At 48.3% G+C, this 16,856-nt stretch overlaps 1 protein-coding gene across 1 annotated transcript in view; it reads left to right on the forward strand.

Moving 5' to 3' along the window:
- The window catches only part of TNFAIP6 (TNF alpha induced protein 6), a 75,353-nt gene that overhangs the window by 55,518 nt on the left and 2,979 nt on the right, over positions 1-16,856 (forward strand). Inside the window, exons 4-5 of the mRNA XM_075318816.1 lie at positions 13,482-13,710; positions 15,005-15,045. Coding sequence (XP_075174931.1) covers positions 13,482-13,710; positions 15,005-15,045 — 270 coding nt within the window. The remainder of the gene's footprint in view (positions 1-13,481; positions 13,711-15,004; positions 15,046-16,856) is intronic.

The raw sequence follows: 16,856 nt of genomic DNA on the forward strand, positions 1-16,856 counted from the left end.
TTAGCAGCAGCAAAGCAGGAGCACACAGCAAGCAGTATACTCAGGCACTGGACTAGGCTTAGAGGCGGCCTTTTAAGCAGCTGGACAGGAAGTAGGGCAACAGAACAGTAAACTCCATGTTAACCGAGGGCAAGCTCATTCAAAAGAGAACTGGAAAACCTGGAAACCTGACAGCAGGGAGACGTGGAAGGAGTTGGGTATCCTCATCGTGGCCGGGAGCTGTAGCTTGTAGGAAACCTCATTGATCTTGCCGAGGACTTTAAACGGCCCGATGTAGCGAGGTCCCAGCTTGTAGGATGGTAGCTTCAACCGGACGTACTTGGAAGCAAGCCAGACGAGATCTCCAGGAGAGAAACACGGAGGGTCCAGACGTCTCTTGTCTGCGTGTCTCTTCATCCGCAGGGAGGCACGTGCAAGGGACGCCTTAACAGAGTCCCAAATGGTTGTAAAGTCACGGGCTACAGCATCAGCAGCAGGGACATCCGAGGAAGAGGATACAGGTAATGGGATGGAAGGCTGAAGTCCGTAAACGACATGGAAGGGAGAGCTGGAGGAGGACTCACTGACGTGGTGGTTATGGGAGAATTCAGCCCAAGGAAGAAGCGTGGACCAGTCGTCATGATGGGCGTTGACGTAGTGACGTAAGAAGGAGGTCAAGATCTGATTGACCCGTTCCACTTGGCCGTTCGACTGAGGATGATAGGCTGAAGAAAAGTCCAGAGTCACTCCCAGATGTTTGCAGAGAGCCCTCCAGAAGCGGGAGGTGAACTGAGTTCCTCTGTCGGACACAATGTGTGATGGAAAGCCATGCAAGCGGAAGATGTGTTGTAGTTAGGCGTCCGCGAGTACCTGGGCAGAGGGCAGTCCAGCCATAGGGACGAAATGAGCCATTTTGGAGAACCGATCCACCACGACCCATATGACTGTGTGTCCGGAGGACAATGGCAAGTCCGTAATGAAGTCCATCGCAATGTGTTGCCACGGCACTGAGGGTATAGGCAGAGGCAGAAGACGGCCATATGGTAGGTGTTTGGGCGTCTTGTTCCTGGCACAAGAGGAGCAGGCAGAGACAAAAGAGGCGACGTCCGTGCGAAGGGATGGCCACCAGTAATGACGTACAATCGCACTCCAAGTTCTCTTCTGACCAGCATGACCGGCTGTTTTCGAGGCATGGCCCCAGTGTAACACTTTTTGTCTGTCAGTCTCAGAGACATAGGTCTTCCCGGGCGGTATCTGGGCCAGGGTGACAGGGGCCACCGGAATGATTTTACTAGGACAGATGATGGGTTGGGATGTCTCCTCCTCCTGCTCCATGGGCATGAAAGACCTGGACAAGGCATCAGCGCGTACATTCTTGTCCGCGGGTCGGAAATGGAGCTGGAAATCGAATCTGGCAAAGAACAAGGACCACCTGGCTTGCCGTGGGTTCAGTCGCTGAGCAGACCGCAGGTATTCCAGGTTCTTGTGGTCCGTGTAAATAATAACGGGGTACACTGCTCCTTCCAGAAGGTAGCGCCATTCCTCCAGAGCCAGTTTGACTGCCAATAGCTCTCGGTCACCGATGGTGTAGTTGCGTTCAGGCGCTGAGAAGCTCTTGGAGAAAAACCCGCAAGTCACCATCTTCCCGGAGGAGGACTTCTGCATAAGCACTGCTCCGGCTCCCGAGGAGGAGGCATCCACCTCCAAGGTGAACTGGCGGTTTAACTCCGGACGGTGGAGCACAGGAGAGGAGGCAAATGCCCGCTTCAGAGAGCCAAACGCGGCGTCGGCCGCAGGTGACCAGTCCTTTGGATTAGCCCCCTTCTTGGTCAAGGCAGAGAGAGGAGCAGTCAGAGCAGAGAAGTGAGGGATGAACTGGCGGTAATAGTTGGCGAATCCCAGAAAGCGTTGGATTGCCTTCAGTCCAGAAGGAGGAGGCCAGTTGAGAATGGAGGAGACCTTCTTTGGATCCATCTGCAGTCCGGTATCGGAGATGAGATAACCCAGGAAGGGGAGAGTAGACTGCTCAAAGACACACTTCTCGTACTTGGCGTACAGACGATTCTCTCTCACTCTTTGTAGTACCAGCTGCACGTTCTCTCTGTGGGTCTGGAGGTCCGGAGAGAAGACAAGGATATCATCCAGATACACCACCACACAGACGTAGAGAAGATCCCGGAAAACGTCGTTCACCAATTCTTGAAAGACTGCTGGTGCGTTACACAGGCCGAAGGGCATCACACAGTATTCATAGTGCCCATCGCGAGTATTGAACGCGGTCTTCCATTCGTCCCCAGAGCGGATGCGGACCAGGTTGTAGGCACCTCGAAGATCCAACTTGGTGAACACACGAGCTCCTCTAAGCCGATCAAACAATTCGGGGATGAGCGGCAGTGGGTACTTGTTTTTCACGGTGATTTGGTTCAATCCCCGGTAGTCTATGCATGGGCGTAAGTCGCCTTCTTTCTTCTTGACGAAGAAGAAGCCTGCTCCAGCAGGAGAGGAGGACCTCCGAATGAATCCCCTTGCCAGGCTCTCTGTGATGTAAGTAGACATGGCCCTTGTTTCGGCTGGAGACAGTGGATATATCCGTCCTCGAGGTTGTGTAGTTCCCGGGAGCAGGTCGATGGCATAATCGTAAGGACGATGTGGCGGAAGTACCTCTGACTCCTTTTTATCAAAGACGTCCGCGAAGGACCAATAGGCCGAGGGCAGTCCCGGTAGGGACTCTGGAACCAGAGGTCGCCGGATGGGTTGTATGGTCTTCAGACAGTTCTCATGGCAGGAAGAGCCCCATCGGGTGATTTCACCAGTGCCCCAGCTGACGGATGGTTCGTGTGTCCGTAACCAGGGAAGTCCCAGCAGGATTTGATGGGACATGTGTGGGAGGACGTAGAGAACGATGTTCTCGGTGTGCAGGGCACCGATACGCAGTTCGACCGGCCTGGTGATGCAGGAGATGGTGTCAGAGAGGGGTCTCCCATCCACAGAGGCTATCACGAGGGGTTTGTCGAGTGGAGTAACCGGCACCTGGTACTTGTCCACAGTGGCCTGCTGGATGAAATTGCCTGCTGCCCCAGAATCGAGGTACGCCTCAGCCGTGAACCGCGTCTCTCCCGTTGTCACTTGCACAGTCCATGTAACCGGGTCTGAGAGAGTCCCAGCACCTAGGGTGGCCTCTCCTACCAACCCTAGGCTTTGGAGTTTCCCGGCCTCTCTGGACAGGAGCGTAGCAGGTGTGTGCCCTCTCCGCAGTAGAAGCAGAGGCCCTTGGCGAGCCGCTCTGCTCAACGTTGTTCAGACTGCCGCACGCGGTCGATCTGCATGGGCTCGTGGACGGAGACACCAGATGCCGTTGACTGAAGTACAGCGGGCTTCTGCGGAGGAGAGGAATGCCGTACCGGACGTCTCTCACGGGACACCTCTTTGGATCGCTCCTGAAAGCGAATGTCCACTCGAGTCGCTAGGGTAATCAGGGCATCCAGGGTGGACGGTACATCACGACCAGCCAGCTCATCCTTAATTCGACCCGAGAGTCCTTCCCAGAAGGCGGCGGTTAGGGCCTCGTTGTTCCACCCGAGTTCTGAAGCCAAGGTGCGAAAACGGATGGCGTATTGACCCACCGTCAGAGACCCCTGACGTAACCGGAGAAGAGATGAGGCAGACGCGGAGGCGCGTCCGGGCTCGTCAAAGGTGGCACGAAAAGCCTGCAGGAACTCCTGGATGTTCTTGGTCACCGGATCCTCCTTTTCCCACAAGGGGTTCATCCACGCCAGTGCCTCACCCTCTAGATGGGACATGATGAAGGCGACCTTGGCTTGGTCGGAGGCAAACAAATGCGGCAGCTGCGTGAAATGGAGGGAGCATTGGTTTATGAATCCCCTGCAGGTCTTGGGGTCTCCGGCGTACCGGGGTGGTGAGGCCAAACGAAGTCTGGAAGCATCCGAAGAGGCTGCCACGGGAGCTGGAGCCGTGGATTGACTAGTGGAAGCCCGAGATGCCGAAGATGTAACCGACGCTTGTAGCGTGTTCAGGCGGGCGTCCACAGAAGACATGAATTGCAGCATGCGGGTCTGAGTCTCACGCTGGCGTGAGAGTTCCTCCTGTAAGGCTGCTAGTGCTGCAGCGGGATCCATGGCCTGTTCTTACTGTTAGGGCCAGGTGGACGGGCAGACCCAGGAGGTGGATCCACTGGGCCGAACTCCTTGATGATGGTAAGGGGTCCGGTAGATGGAGCACTACAGGTAGCAGGACAGTCCGAGCACACGAGTATAATGGTGAAGTCCCTGGGACCACGGAGTCACTGATGGTAGTCCGGGTGACGGAGCTCAGGTTCGGAAGCCGAGATGATGTCAGGCGGAGTCCGGAACCGTTGGAGCGAGATGACGGGTCACCGCAGGGATCAGTGATGGTACGGACTGTCGGGATGGCAGGTAGACAGCGTTCGGGGTTCGGGATTCGGCAGGACCGGATGGCGAGACAGGATCGGCTCTAGAAGAGAGAGAGGTGAGTATCTCACAGGAACACAAGGAGACCTGACTCCTAGCTTGGGAAACACGAAGAACAGGCCCCGCCCACTTGGACACTAAACCCCTTTATACCCTGTACCTGTGTGCTTCATTTCCTGTCAGTGGACGCTGGCCCTTTAAGAAAGGGTCAATGACCGCGCGCGCGCCGTAATGCGCATGCGCGCGGCCCGGGTGCCAGAAGTCAGAGCAGGAAGCTGAGAGGAGGAAGCAGCAGAGCCGGGCTGGGGCTGGGAAACCGACGGGCGCCAGGAGCGGGGACCAGGAGGCCTGGGAAGTGCAGGACATGGAGGCTGGAGAGCGGGGAGCGTGGCAGGTGAGCCGGGGATCAGAGCAGGGGACCCGGGGAGCGTGACAGTATGCGACCCCTCCACCAACATTGCAGGACCTACGACGACGTATCACAGATGCTTGTGCAACAATTGTAAGCACTAAGGTGTGGGAGGGCACTAGACACAAATAGCATATAAGAATGAAAAAAGAGGGATCATAAAGCCACTAGCACATTTTAGGGAACACTTGAGCAGTAAAAGAGAAAGAAAATGTGCAATAAAGTGGGATCATCAATCAATGTAACAATAAACATCATTTATTAGACACAAAAAAACCAACCATGGACATGCATTAAAAACAATTAAAAAAAGCACAAGCTTATAATCATGTTTGGTGTCAATGGTATATGGCACCAAGAAAACACCCCACACCCTCAACAAGCCAAACAGCCCAATGAAAAGAGCATGGCCCTGCATACAGATTTAAACAATATAATGCAATGAGGCAGGTGAATAAAATAACACACTAGAAAATGCCCAAACGTGAATAGAATAAATAACTGACTAGCAATGCATTACAGTAAACAATACACATGGGCTGTAACACAACAATCACCTGTCTCGAGCCAATGTGTGGAGCCAGAAAGATGCAGAGGCACACACCCTGATAAAAAATGAGGGCTGGAGGCAAGAAAATGCAGGAGAGGGGGTGGGGTGATAACCCCACGCGTATCGCTACAGCAAAGTGTAGCTTCCTCAGGGGAAAGTGAGGAATGTCATGGGTGGTGTGTCTTAAATACAACGTAAATTGATTAGTAAATTGTTTACCGGCATGGAGATAGGAGGCCGAAAGGAATCATCATGTACGCCGAGGGACGCCGATGGATGCCGCCATCTTCACCATGTGATGCGATCAGGTGGGGTCATGACATGGGAATGCCACGTACTGCGCCTGCGCTGGATCAATGACGCTCGCAATTGAAAGAACCTCATATGCGCATGCGCGGTGCTACGGACGAAACAGAACACACAGGGTACAATCACATGACTACCAGCCATACACTGCGTCACTCATCCGCGCACCTGCGCAAACACAATCATACTCCAAGTGATACAAGTTTCTGTAAGGCATCGAACGTATATAAACGGGGAAAGGTGCGCATGTATAATACACAGCACTGTGCATGCCCCAGTATCATAGGCAGCGTTATGTAGGTGCTTAATTGTCCAATGCAGGCGCAGGAACGACGGCACTTGTTACAACAGAAATGAGCTCATACAAATATTGAAAAGCCCAGAGATCTGTACCATAAACGCAACGTGTAGGGCACAGTTCCCATGAGAGCTGTAAAAACATCGGCACGATGCCAGTGTGGCAAAATGGACCACCCACTGTACACAAATGGACCCCATAGATAGAGAATACATCCATGTGTATAAAAGGTATAAGCAGCAAAGATTGCCGATGTTCACACATGTCGCCTGGGAGTACATAGAAGTGACCCATGCCATCACAGCCTGACATACTGTTGGTAAGTCATTGTCCAGCGCATGCGCAGAAAAGGCGGCACCCATCGCATGTTTAGATGTCCAGATGTCTGGATTCCAAATACAGCACAAAAGATGGTATAGGGCATAGCGCACATAAAGACAGTGTAGACATGATACTATTATGGCGGAGTGGACTGGCTACATAACAAATAAGCCAAATGTATAATGACAGTTAAACAGAAAAAGTCCCCATGAAGGAAAAAGATGACATTCATAGTAGAGCCAGAGACACATCAAGTTCTTTGTGTAGTTATAGGATTCAAACATGAAAAAGTCACGATGATGTAGAAAAAACCGTAGATCCAGAGGAGCTTGATAAAGCAAAAAGGCCAGAAATGAACAGATGAAACTGTAAGTAGACCAAGATTCAGTTCTCAGAGGGAATGCCAGCACCCAATAGAGATCTGCAAGCGTAAAAGGATGACTTCATACGCTATTCCATCGCAGAGGATCCGACCCTCCCAGGTATGGGAATACCACCTATAAATAAGGAAAAAAAACCACAAATGAATAAAACAATAAAAAAAAACCCAAAAAACCCACACAGCAACCCCCCCTCCCCCTCCCCCCCCCCCCCCGGCCACAAGGGAAGGGGAGGGGCGGTGGGGGGGGAAAGGGCGGGGGGGAAGGGGGAAACCGCCGGGGAAGAATATGTAACCCAGAAACAGGTAGGAGTCGGACCAGCGAGAAAAATTCAACTGGCCCCTGCGGCAGGACGAGGGTTCAGAAGCTGGACACTAGCTGGCCCTCATTTCTTATAAAAGCCTGTGAATAGTAATTCCTCGTTAAGGCCATTGGGAGAAAGACTCTGCAATTGGTAAATCCACCTGGCTTCCCTTCTCAAAAGCTCATCGGACATTCTGCCCCCCCGAATATTGAGTGGGACAGACTCAAGCACCAAAATACGGACCTTGCGAAATGAACCATTATGTGCATCAAGGAAATGTTTAGCCACAGATGTTATGGGCTTACCTTGTGCTTGTTCCTTATTCGCCCGTCCAATGTCAGAGAAATGGTGTTGAATCCGACGCCGGAGCTCCTGTGTGGTCTGTCCAACATACAATTTAGGACAGTCACAAATCAGAAGGTACCCAACATTTTTGGTGCGACAGTTGGAATACACCTTAGTTGTGATAGTCCCTGGGAAAATAGAAATTTGTACAGACCTATCAGCAACAAGAAAAGGACAGATAGAACAGTCCCCACATGGAAAAGAGCCGACCAGTCTCTCCCCGCGACCCAAAGGGACCGTGGGTCTTTTGAAATGACTTGTGGAGAGAAGGTCTTTCAAATTTTTAGCACGTTTAGCGATCAGTTTCGGACAGGTATTAATGAAAGGGACCAACCTGGGTTCGCTGAGAAGAATGTTCCAGTTTTTTGCCAAAACCTGTCGTACTTTATCCCATTGATTGTTGTAAGTCGTCACAAGATTGATGGTACTCATCTCCGTTTTTTGACGGCCATGGAAGGTATCAGACCGTAAAATATTAGATGAGTATTGAAAAGCTCTGGAAACCACTTTGCGTGGATAACCCCTCCTGAGGAAACGTGTGGTCAGATCTTGTGCTTCCCTCCTGAATGTAGTCACTTCGGAACAATTGCGACGTACCCGCAGGAATTGACCCTTGGGTATTCCATCCCGAACATGTTTGGGGTGGAACGAAGTGTAGTGTAACACACTATTGGTCGCAGTCTGTTTCCGAAACAGAGAGGTCGTGATCCGATCATTTTCCAACGTGATCCTCAAATCGAGAAAATCCACCGATGTACTTGAGATGTTTGATGACAATTTTATATGCCACGGGTTTTCATTCAGCTGGGCAATGAAATCTTCACACGATGCACGGTCACCTACCCAGAAAAACAGGACATCGTCGATGTACCTAAACCAATGTGACACATATCTCCGGAACAAAGCGGTGGGCGCCACGTGTGCCTCCTCCCACCAACCTAAAAATAGATTGGCGTACGAAGGGGCACACCTGGCGCCCATCGCAGTCCCAGACGCCTGCTTGTAGAAGACGCGGTCAAACACGAAAAAACTGTTATGCAGGACAAGTTGTAATAAATCTAACACAAAAGAATCGTGTTTTCTGTCACCTGTTGAGCGACGATCCAAGAAGTACGTAACTGCTTGCAAACCAAGGTTGTGATCGATGCATGTGTACAGGGATTCAATGTCCATGGTGATCAATAGGGTTCCGGCCTTTAATTCAATCTGCTCCAATTGAGTGATCAGGTGCGTTGAATCTCTGACATAAGAATCGAGAGTAAATACGTAAGGTTGCAAATAGAAATCCAAATACACACATGGACGTTCATACAAACTCCCTATGCCCGATACTATGGGCCTTCCCGGTGGGTCCACCAACGATTTGTGGACCTTCGGGAGCATGTAAAACGTAGGGATTGTAGGATGGCGTGTAGTAAGGAAATCTCTTTCCCGTTTGGAAATGATGCCCAAGTCCAAAGCCCGACCCAAGAGTCTGTCCAGCTTAGCCTTATAGGCATCAGTGGGGTCTGAGGGAAGTATAGTGTAAAAAACCCGATTGCCAAGTTGTCTTATGGCTTCCTTTGTATACAATTCCACGGGCCATAACACCACATTCCCTCCTTTATCCGCCTCGCGGATGATAAATGAGGTATTCTTCCCAAGTCTGGACAGAGCTTTTTGTTCCACGGCAGTAAGATTATTTTGCTGGAAGGGAACAATCCTTAGATTCTGTATGTCCCGACACATAGTCTCAAAAAAGATTTGTACCGCCGGGAACAAAGAGAATGATGGTGTAGCCTGAGAGGGAAGTCTTGATGTAAAAGGCAACTTCTTACCTCCAGGCCCATCGCTCTCCTCCAGGAGCTCCAACAGATCCCGAAAAGCTTGTCTGTCCTCCACAGGTAAGGTGTCAATAACTCCAGGTTGATGATACATAAGTTTAAGAACCAGTTGCCTGCAGAATAGGTACACATCCTTAGTAAGTTCAAATTTATCAAGTACCTTAGTAGGTGAAAAAGAAAGACCCTTGGACAAGAGACTCAATTCTTCTTCAGATAGCTGATAGTTAGTTAAATTAATAATCTGCAGATTACCTTGCAAGTTGTTCTCCTGGTTCATGGAGCACGTGCCATCCTCCATCACCACTTCTTCCTGTTCCTCGTTGTCCTGTTGGACGTTGTAGGCCATTGTTTGCGTCGTGTCTGATGTAACACACCCCCTGATGTGTTTGGTGGATTTGCGTCTACCTCGTCTGGTGGGCCTTCTCTGTCGCTGTTGTCCGAAGATAAAAAATCGCTTGAAGATAAGTCACGAGTAGCAATATTTGATCCACTGTGTCCCATCGTGACCGCTTTCCGAAATCTTTGGTTACCATGATGTGTCCATCGAAAGACGGCACCATTTTCAAAATCCTTTTTGTCTCTAAAGAATTTTTGTTTTTTGCCCCTAACAATGTCCTTCTCATACCTTTCAATAGAGACTTTAAGCTGTTGCTGAAAGGGAAGGACCTGTGTGTTGAGGTCAAATGTTTTCAACTTGGACTCACACACCCTAATCTTATCCTTAATGTCATTTGACAACGTCCTGTCATGTTCAATCAGCATGTTCAGGATAATATCCGAGCATTTCATAAGGCCTGCTTCCCATATGCTCTTGAACCCTGCATTTGGTTCCCAGGCAGGGAAAATCTGCACCCTCAGGCCACGAGGCACAATGCCCATTTTGACATACTCTTCCAGAGTCTTAACATTCCACCATGTCTTGGTAACTGCCTTATGTAAATTATTGAGCTCAATTGACAACTGTTGAAAAGAATCTTGTGCCAGCACCTCAGAAGGTGCGCCAAACAAATCCCCAGATTGATTATTCCAAGCAGCCTCTCTGGCATCCAAATCCATGCTGAACAAATATTTCAATTATAATTAATAATAATAATAATTTTATTCATTTATATAGCGCTATTAATTCCACAGCGCTTCACATACATTGGCAATTGGCAATTATAAAAACTAACCCCTGTGCCACACTCCCAGAATTGAAGGGAAAGCCTTCACATAAGCAACAATTGTAAGCACTAAGGTGTGGGAGGGCACTAGACACAAATAGCATATAAGAATGAAAAAAGAGGGATCATAAAGCCACTAGCACATTTTAGGGAACACTTGAGCAGTAAAAGAGAAAGAAAATGTGCAATAAAGTGGGATCACCAATGTAACAATAAACATCATTTATTAGACACAAAAAAACCAACCATGGACATGCATTAAAAAAAAATTAAAAAAAGCACAAGCTTATAATCATGTTTGGTGTCAATGGTATATGGCACCAAGAAAACACCCCACACCCTCAACAAGCCAAACAGCCCAATGAAAAGAGCATGGCCCTGCATACAGATTTAAACAATATAATGCAATGAGGCAGGTGGCTTGTTGAGGGTGTGGGGTGTTTTCTTGGTGCCATATACCATTGACACCAAACATGATTATAAGCTTGTGCTTTTTTTTAATTGTTTTTAATGCATGTCCATGGTTGGTTTTTTTGTGTCTAATAAATGATGTTTATTGTTACATTGGTGATCCCACTTTATTGCACATTTTCTTTCTCTTTTACTGCACAGATGCTTGTGCAAACGTGTCACCTACCATATTGCACAACGTGCAGCAAGATACAGTATGCTGTGCAGAGTCCAGATGTGCATTGCAGCTGACGGGGGACACCAAGAGCATCAAAGTTAAATGAGCGCCATATGCGTGACCAGCATTCAATGTTTTTGGGGGGTCATGGGTTTCATATCATAGCATTTCTGTATGCAAGGTGTTGATTCGTATTGAATTGATGATGCCCTACAATTCTTTAATTCACTTTTTTTCTCTATCTTGTTCCGTTTTCGATAATGCTAACTCCGTTGTTTTCCACCAGGTGGCGCTATAGGTTGTTTGATTGCATAGCGCATGGCTACTTTACTATACCTAGAAACCACTTCTATGCCTATAGCTGCTGCCATTCTCAAGTTAATGACGGTGGACAGGATATGGGTGGGTACACTGTACATAGGTGTAGGGCAAAGTGATGGTCAGTAAGCAGAGTTTACTAGTGATATTGAATTTTCATTTGCAATTTCTAGGGTACCAACTTGGTGGCAAGGTACGGCATATTAGGGGAAAATTAGGATCTTCATAGGAAGCAAACTTAATAAATATCAATTTTTGTCCATCCAATGTTTTTCCCTTGATTGCCAAATTGTATGGAATATTTTCCTTTAATATAAACAATTTCTAATTTAAGGTTTTTAATGATTTCATAAAAGTTATTTTTTAAAGCGTACAATTGTCAGTGAATCCCTGCGTACCTCCAGTACTGAGGCAAACGTGACACAATCATATAACTTTCAACATGTGATTCTTAAAATTGCAAAAACTTAATCACCATCAGGAATTGCCAAAATTAAACAGCCCTAAACGTTTGTGACTCTACATTTATAATTTTACTTTATTAATAATTCAGGTACTTTACTGTGTGATCTTTCATCAAAATCTTATTTTTTTTTTATAAAATGGTGTCTCGTTTAAAGGGGCTCTGTCATCAGATTTCATATTATAAATTGCACACTCTACACAGATCTCTTAGGGCGGCTTTGCACGTTGCAACATCGCATGTGCGATGTCGGTGGGGTCAAATCGAAAGTGACGCACATCCGGCGTCACTTTCGACATTGTAGTGTGTAAATCCTAGATGATACGATTAACGAGCGCAAAAGCGTTGTTATCGTATCATCGGTGTAGCCTCCGACTTTTTCAAAATTACGCTGCCGCAACAGGTACGATGTAGTTCCTCGTTCCTGCGGCAGCACACATCGCTGTGTGTGAAGCCGCAGGAGCGAGGAACATCACCTTACCTGCCGCCGCCGGCTATACGGAAGGAAGAAGGTGGGCGGGATGTTTACATCCTGCTCATCTCCGCCCCTCCGCTTTGATTGGCCACCTGCCGTGTGACATCGCTCTGACGTTGTACGACCCGCCCCCTTAGGAAGGAGGCGGGTCGCTGGTCAGAGCGACGTCGCAGGACAGGTGAGTGCATGTGAAGCTGCCGTAGCGATAATGTTCGCTACGCCAGGAATCACAAGATATCGCTGCTGCGACGGGGGCGGGGTCTATCGCGTGCGACATCGCAGCATCGGCTTGCGATGTCGCAACGTGCAAAGCCCGCCTTAGACTTGATACGTTTGGTGTATTTACTTTGATAGTTCATGTCTGCATGTCTGTATAATCCTTTATGAAAGTTTAACCTGCTAAATGTCCCCCCATCAAATCTCCTGCTTAGTGCTGAATTCTCCACCCTCTTAAACTGATTGGCAGATCCTTGGAGTCCCTCCTCCCTGCTGCTGCCAAATCTCTTCCCATCTACCATGAGTGACAGCTCCTCATTGTCCCTCCTCTCTAGTACTGAATATCCCCCTACATAATCTGATTGACAACTCCTCAGTGTCCTTCTTCCCTGCTGCTGAATTTCCCCCACCTAACCTGATTGACAGCTCCTCAATGTCCCTCCTCCCTGCTGCTGCAGAATACCGACCACCTAATCTGATTGACAGCTCATCAATATCCCTCCTGCTTATTGCTCAATTGAATGTTGACAGATCCTCAGGGTCCCTTCTCCCTTCTGATGCTGCTGCTGAAACTCTCTCACCCAACCTGAGCAACAGATCCTCAATGTCCCTACTCCCTGCCGCAGCTGAATCTCCACCACCTAATCTAATTGCCATATCCTCAGTGTCCTTCCTCCCTGCTGCAGCTGAATCTCCCCCAACTAATCTAATTGACAGTTCCTTGATGTCCCTCCCCCCACCTAATTTAATTGACAGATCCTCAATACTCCTCCTCCATGCTGCAACTGAGTCTCCACCACCTAATCTAATTAACAAATCCTGCATGTCTCTCCTTCCTGCTGCAGCTGAATCTCCCCCACCTAATTTAATTAACAAATCCTTGATGTCCCTCCTTCCTGCTGCAACTGACTCTCCACCACCTAACCTAATTGACAGATCCTCAGTGTCCCTCCTCCCTGCCGCAGCTGAATTTCCCTCCACCTAACCTAATTGACAGCTCTTTAGTGTCCATGCTATAAGTGATTCTCATTAACATTTACTTGCTTTTTCCACAGCAAAGGAGTGCGGTGGGGTACTAACGGAGCAAGAGAGACTCATTAAATCTCCAGGGTATCCTAACGAATACGAGAATGAACAAATATGCTACTGGCACATTCGGGTAAAGATTGGTCAGCCCATACACCTGCAGTTTCTAGAGATGGATATTGAAGAAGACACCGACTGCCTGTCTGACTACCTAGAAGTATATGACAGCTATGACGATGTTCACGGATTAGTGGGAAGGTAATTTATATGAAAAACGGACTTGATGTCTGCAAAAATGGCTAACATGCAAATTCGATACTCACGGTTCAAAAATGCATGAAGCTAAAGCTCGTAGTGACTCCCTCGATAGTTATCAACCTTGATCCAGCCATAGTAGCACGTCACTCAGTTGTCATCAGGTTGTCCTCATGCATACTGTTAGCTATGACTCCCTCGCAAAAGTCTACATACACTACAAAATATCTGCTGCATTCCCTGCCTTGGCTTTTATACAGGCTATTATAGTCCCTTGTTATTGGCTATGCTATGCAAGATATTATGGGGAAGCCGGCGTCATTTCAACTGATCTCATGTGAGCCTTCTCTGGATGATGCAATCTTTTGTTTTGTGTAAAGTGGCAGTGGGAATTTTTAGCAAATATCGAGTCACAAAATTGTTTAAATTCAATGGATCCAGGGAATTTCTTCAAAATTGACACATTTTGATTGACATTAAATTAATTTGCTCAAGTCAAGTACTGTCACGAGGAATGTACTGACGAACCAGGGGTTCCTAAACTGGCCCTTAGACTCAAAATTCTGCGCTGTCCCTTATCTCGGAGGTAGGCTTGATGGTAGCCATTACCGAGCCCCCAGCATGACCCTGTCTCCTGTCTGAGTCCTGATCTTACTCCCCCAACCCTAGGAAAAACCCAGTAACAAAACTCCACAGAAAAGACATGCAAAAGGGAAAATGAAACCTTGTACACACTGCATTCAAACACAAAGGAAAGCCAATATGTGTACAGGGGAATAAAGAAAATGGTAGGGAATAAACACAACAGGGGAACGTTCACACCATGCAAAAAAGCGATGGTTATTCACATGCACTGAGAACCACTGAGACTGGGATTGCTGGAGCTATGCTGAAGCTATCTTCGGCGATCTCCTACTACACTCCCTATCCTTAAAAAGGAAGGGAGCAGCTGTGGATGGTAATCAGCAACCCCACTCTCAGAAGAGTTGCACACTGCTCCAAAAAAGGATTAACGTCTGCACGGCTAGAAGCAGTGGAACAATTCAGCCGACGTCCAGCAAAGCTGAGCACTTAAGAGAGGCCAGGTTGCCTGTCGGACTCTGCAATGTGAACAGTGTCCAATGACGTAGTAGTAATCCGCTTGTGCGGATCAGGACGGCGCATGACAAGAACTAAGTGTGGCTCGGAGACCGATAAATATATCATATATATATATCACATAAATGATTAAACATGTGCAGGAATACGGAAAAGCCGGTAATGCAAAACTAACGAAATGTTCTCTTCTTTTCTCTAGATTTTGTGGCGACATGCTTCCCGATGACATCATCAGCACAGGTAATAATAAAGATTAGCTAAAAACTTATTGTTTGACAATTCATTCATTTTTAGTTAAACATTAAATCGGTTCACCAATGGCTGATATCCATTTGCTATGTATAATACTTATCTTATATCTGATATGTATTCTGCTCCCTGCAATAAATCCTAAACTTATTCTTACACAACCTGTTTACCTGCTGAAGTGCACATTAACGTGTACTTAGTGGCAAAAAAGTTAGAACAGAATAATCCCCGCACAAGTGGTCTCCAAGCTTTGCAAAATGACTATTCCTATCACGCCCTGAGAGCACACCTACAGACTTCAGAGAAGAGTTCACGTTCATATGCTCAGGGGTCTTGGTATTCGAAACAAGCAGCTTCCATTCTCAATCTGCTCATCATTAGTTTCTAGTACAGAGCACCCGAGCATGGTAGTGCCCGCTCATCACTAGTTACAAGTACAGAGCACCGAGCATGGTAGTGCCCGCTCATCACTAGTTACAAGTACAGAGCACCGAGCATGGTAGTGCCCGCTCATCACTAGTTACAAGTACAGAGCACCGAGCATGGTAGTGCCCGCTCATCACTAGTTACCAGTACAGAGCACCGAGCATGGTAGTGCCGCTCATCACTAGTTACAAGTACAGAGCACCGAGCATCGTAGTGCCCGCTCATCACTAGTTACAAGTACAGAGCACCGAGCATGGTAGTGCCCGCTCATCACTAGTTACAAGTACAGAGCAACGAGCATGGTAGTGCCCGCTCATCACTAGTTACAAGTACAGAGCACCGAGCATGGTAGTGCCCGCTCATCATTAGTTACTAGTACCGAGCACCTGAGCATGGTAGTACCCGCTCATCATTAGTTACTAGTACCGAGCACCTGAGCATGGTAGTGCCCGCTCATCATTAGTTACTAGTACAGAGCACCGAGCATGGTAGTGCCGCTCATCACTAGTTACGAGTACTCAGCACCCGAGCATGGTAGTGCCCGCTCATCACTAGTTACGAGTACTCAGCACCCGAGCATGGTAGTGCTCGCTCATCACTAGTTACGAGTACTCAGCACCCGAGCATGGTAGTGCCCGCTCATCACTAGTTACGAGTACAGAGCACCCGAGCATGGTAGTGCCCGCTCATCACTAGTTACGAGTACTCAGCACCCAAGCATGGTAGTGCCCGCTCATCACTAGTTATGAGTACTGAGCACCCGAGCATGGTAGTGCCCGCTCATCACTAGTTACCAGTACCGAGCACCCAAGCATGGTAGTGCTCACTCATCACTAGTTACGAGTACTGAGCACCTGAGCATGGTAGTGCTCGCTCATCACTAGTTACGAGTACTGAGCACCCGAGCATGGTAGCGCTCGCTCATCACTAGTTACCAGTACCGAGCACCCAAGCATGGTAGTGCTCACTCATCACTAGTTACGAGTACTGAGCACCTGAGCATGGTAGTGCCCGCTCATCACTAGTTACGAGTATCGAGCACCCGAGCATGGTAGTGCCCGCTCATCACTAGTTACGAGTACTGAGCACCTGAGCATGGTAGTGCTCGCTCATCACTAGTTACGAGTACCGAGCACCTGAGCATGGTAGTGCTCGCTCATCACTAGTTACGAGTACCGAGCACCTGAGCATGGTAGTGCTCACTCATCACTAGTTACGAGTACCGAGCACCTGAGCATGGTAGTGCTCGCTCATCACTAGTTACGAGTACCGAGCACCTGAGCATGGTAGTGCTCGCTCATCACTAGTTACGAGTACCTAGCACCTGAGCATGGTAGTGCTCGCTCATCACTAGTTACGAGTACCGAGCACCTGAG

Source organism: Anomaloglossus baeobatrachus, chromosome 7 (genome assembly GCF_048569485.1).
Source record: "Anomaloglossus baeobatrachus isolate aAnoBae1 chromosome 7, aAnoBae1.hap1, whole genome shotgun sequence".
Classification (NCBI taxonomy): domain Eukaryota; kingdom Metazoa; phylum Chordata; class Amphibia; order Anura; family Aromobatidae; genus Anomaloglossus; species Anomaloglossus baeobatrachus.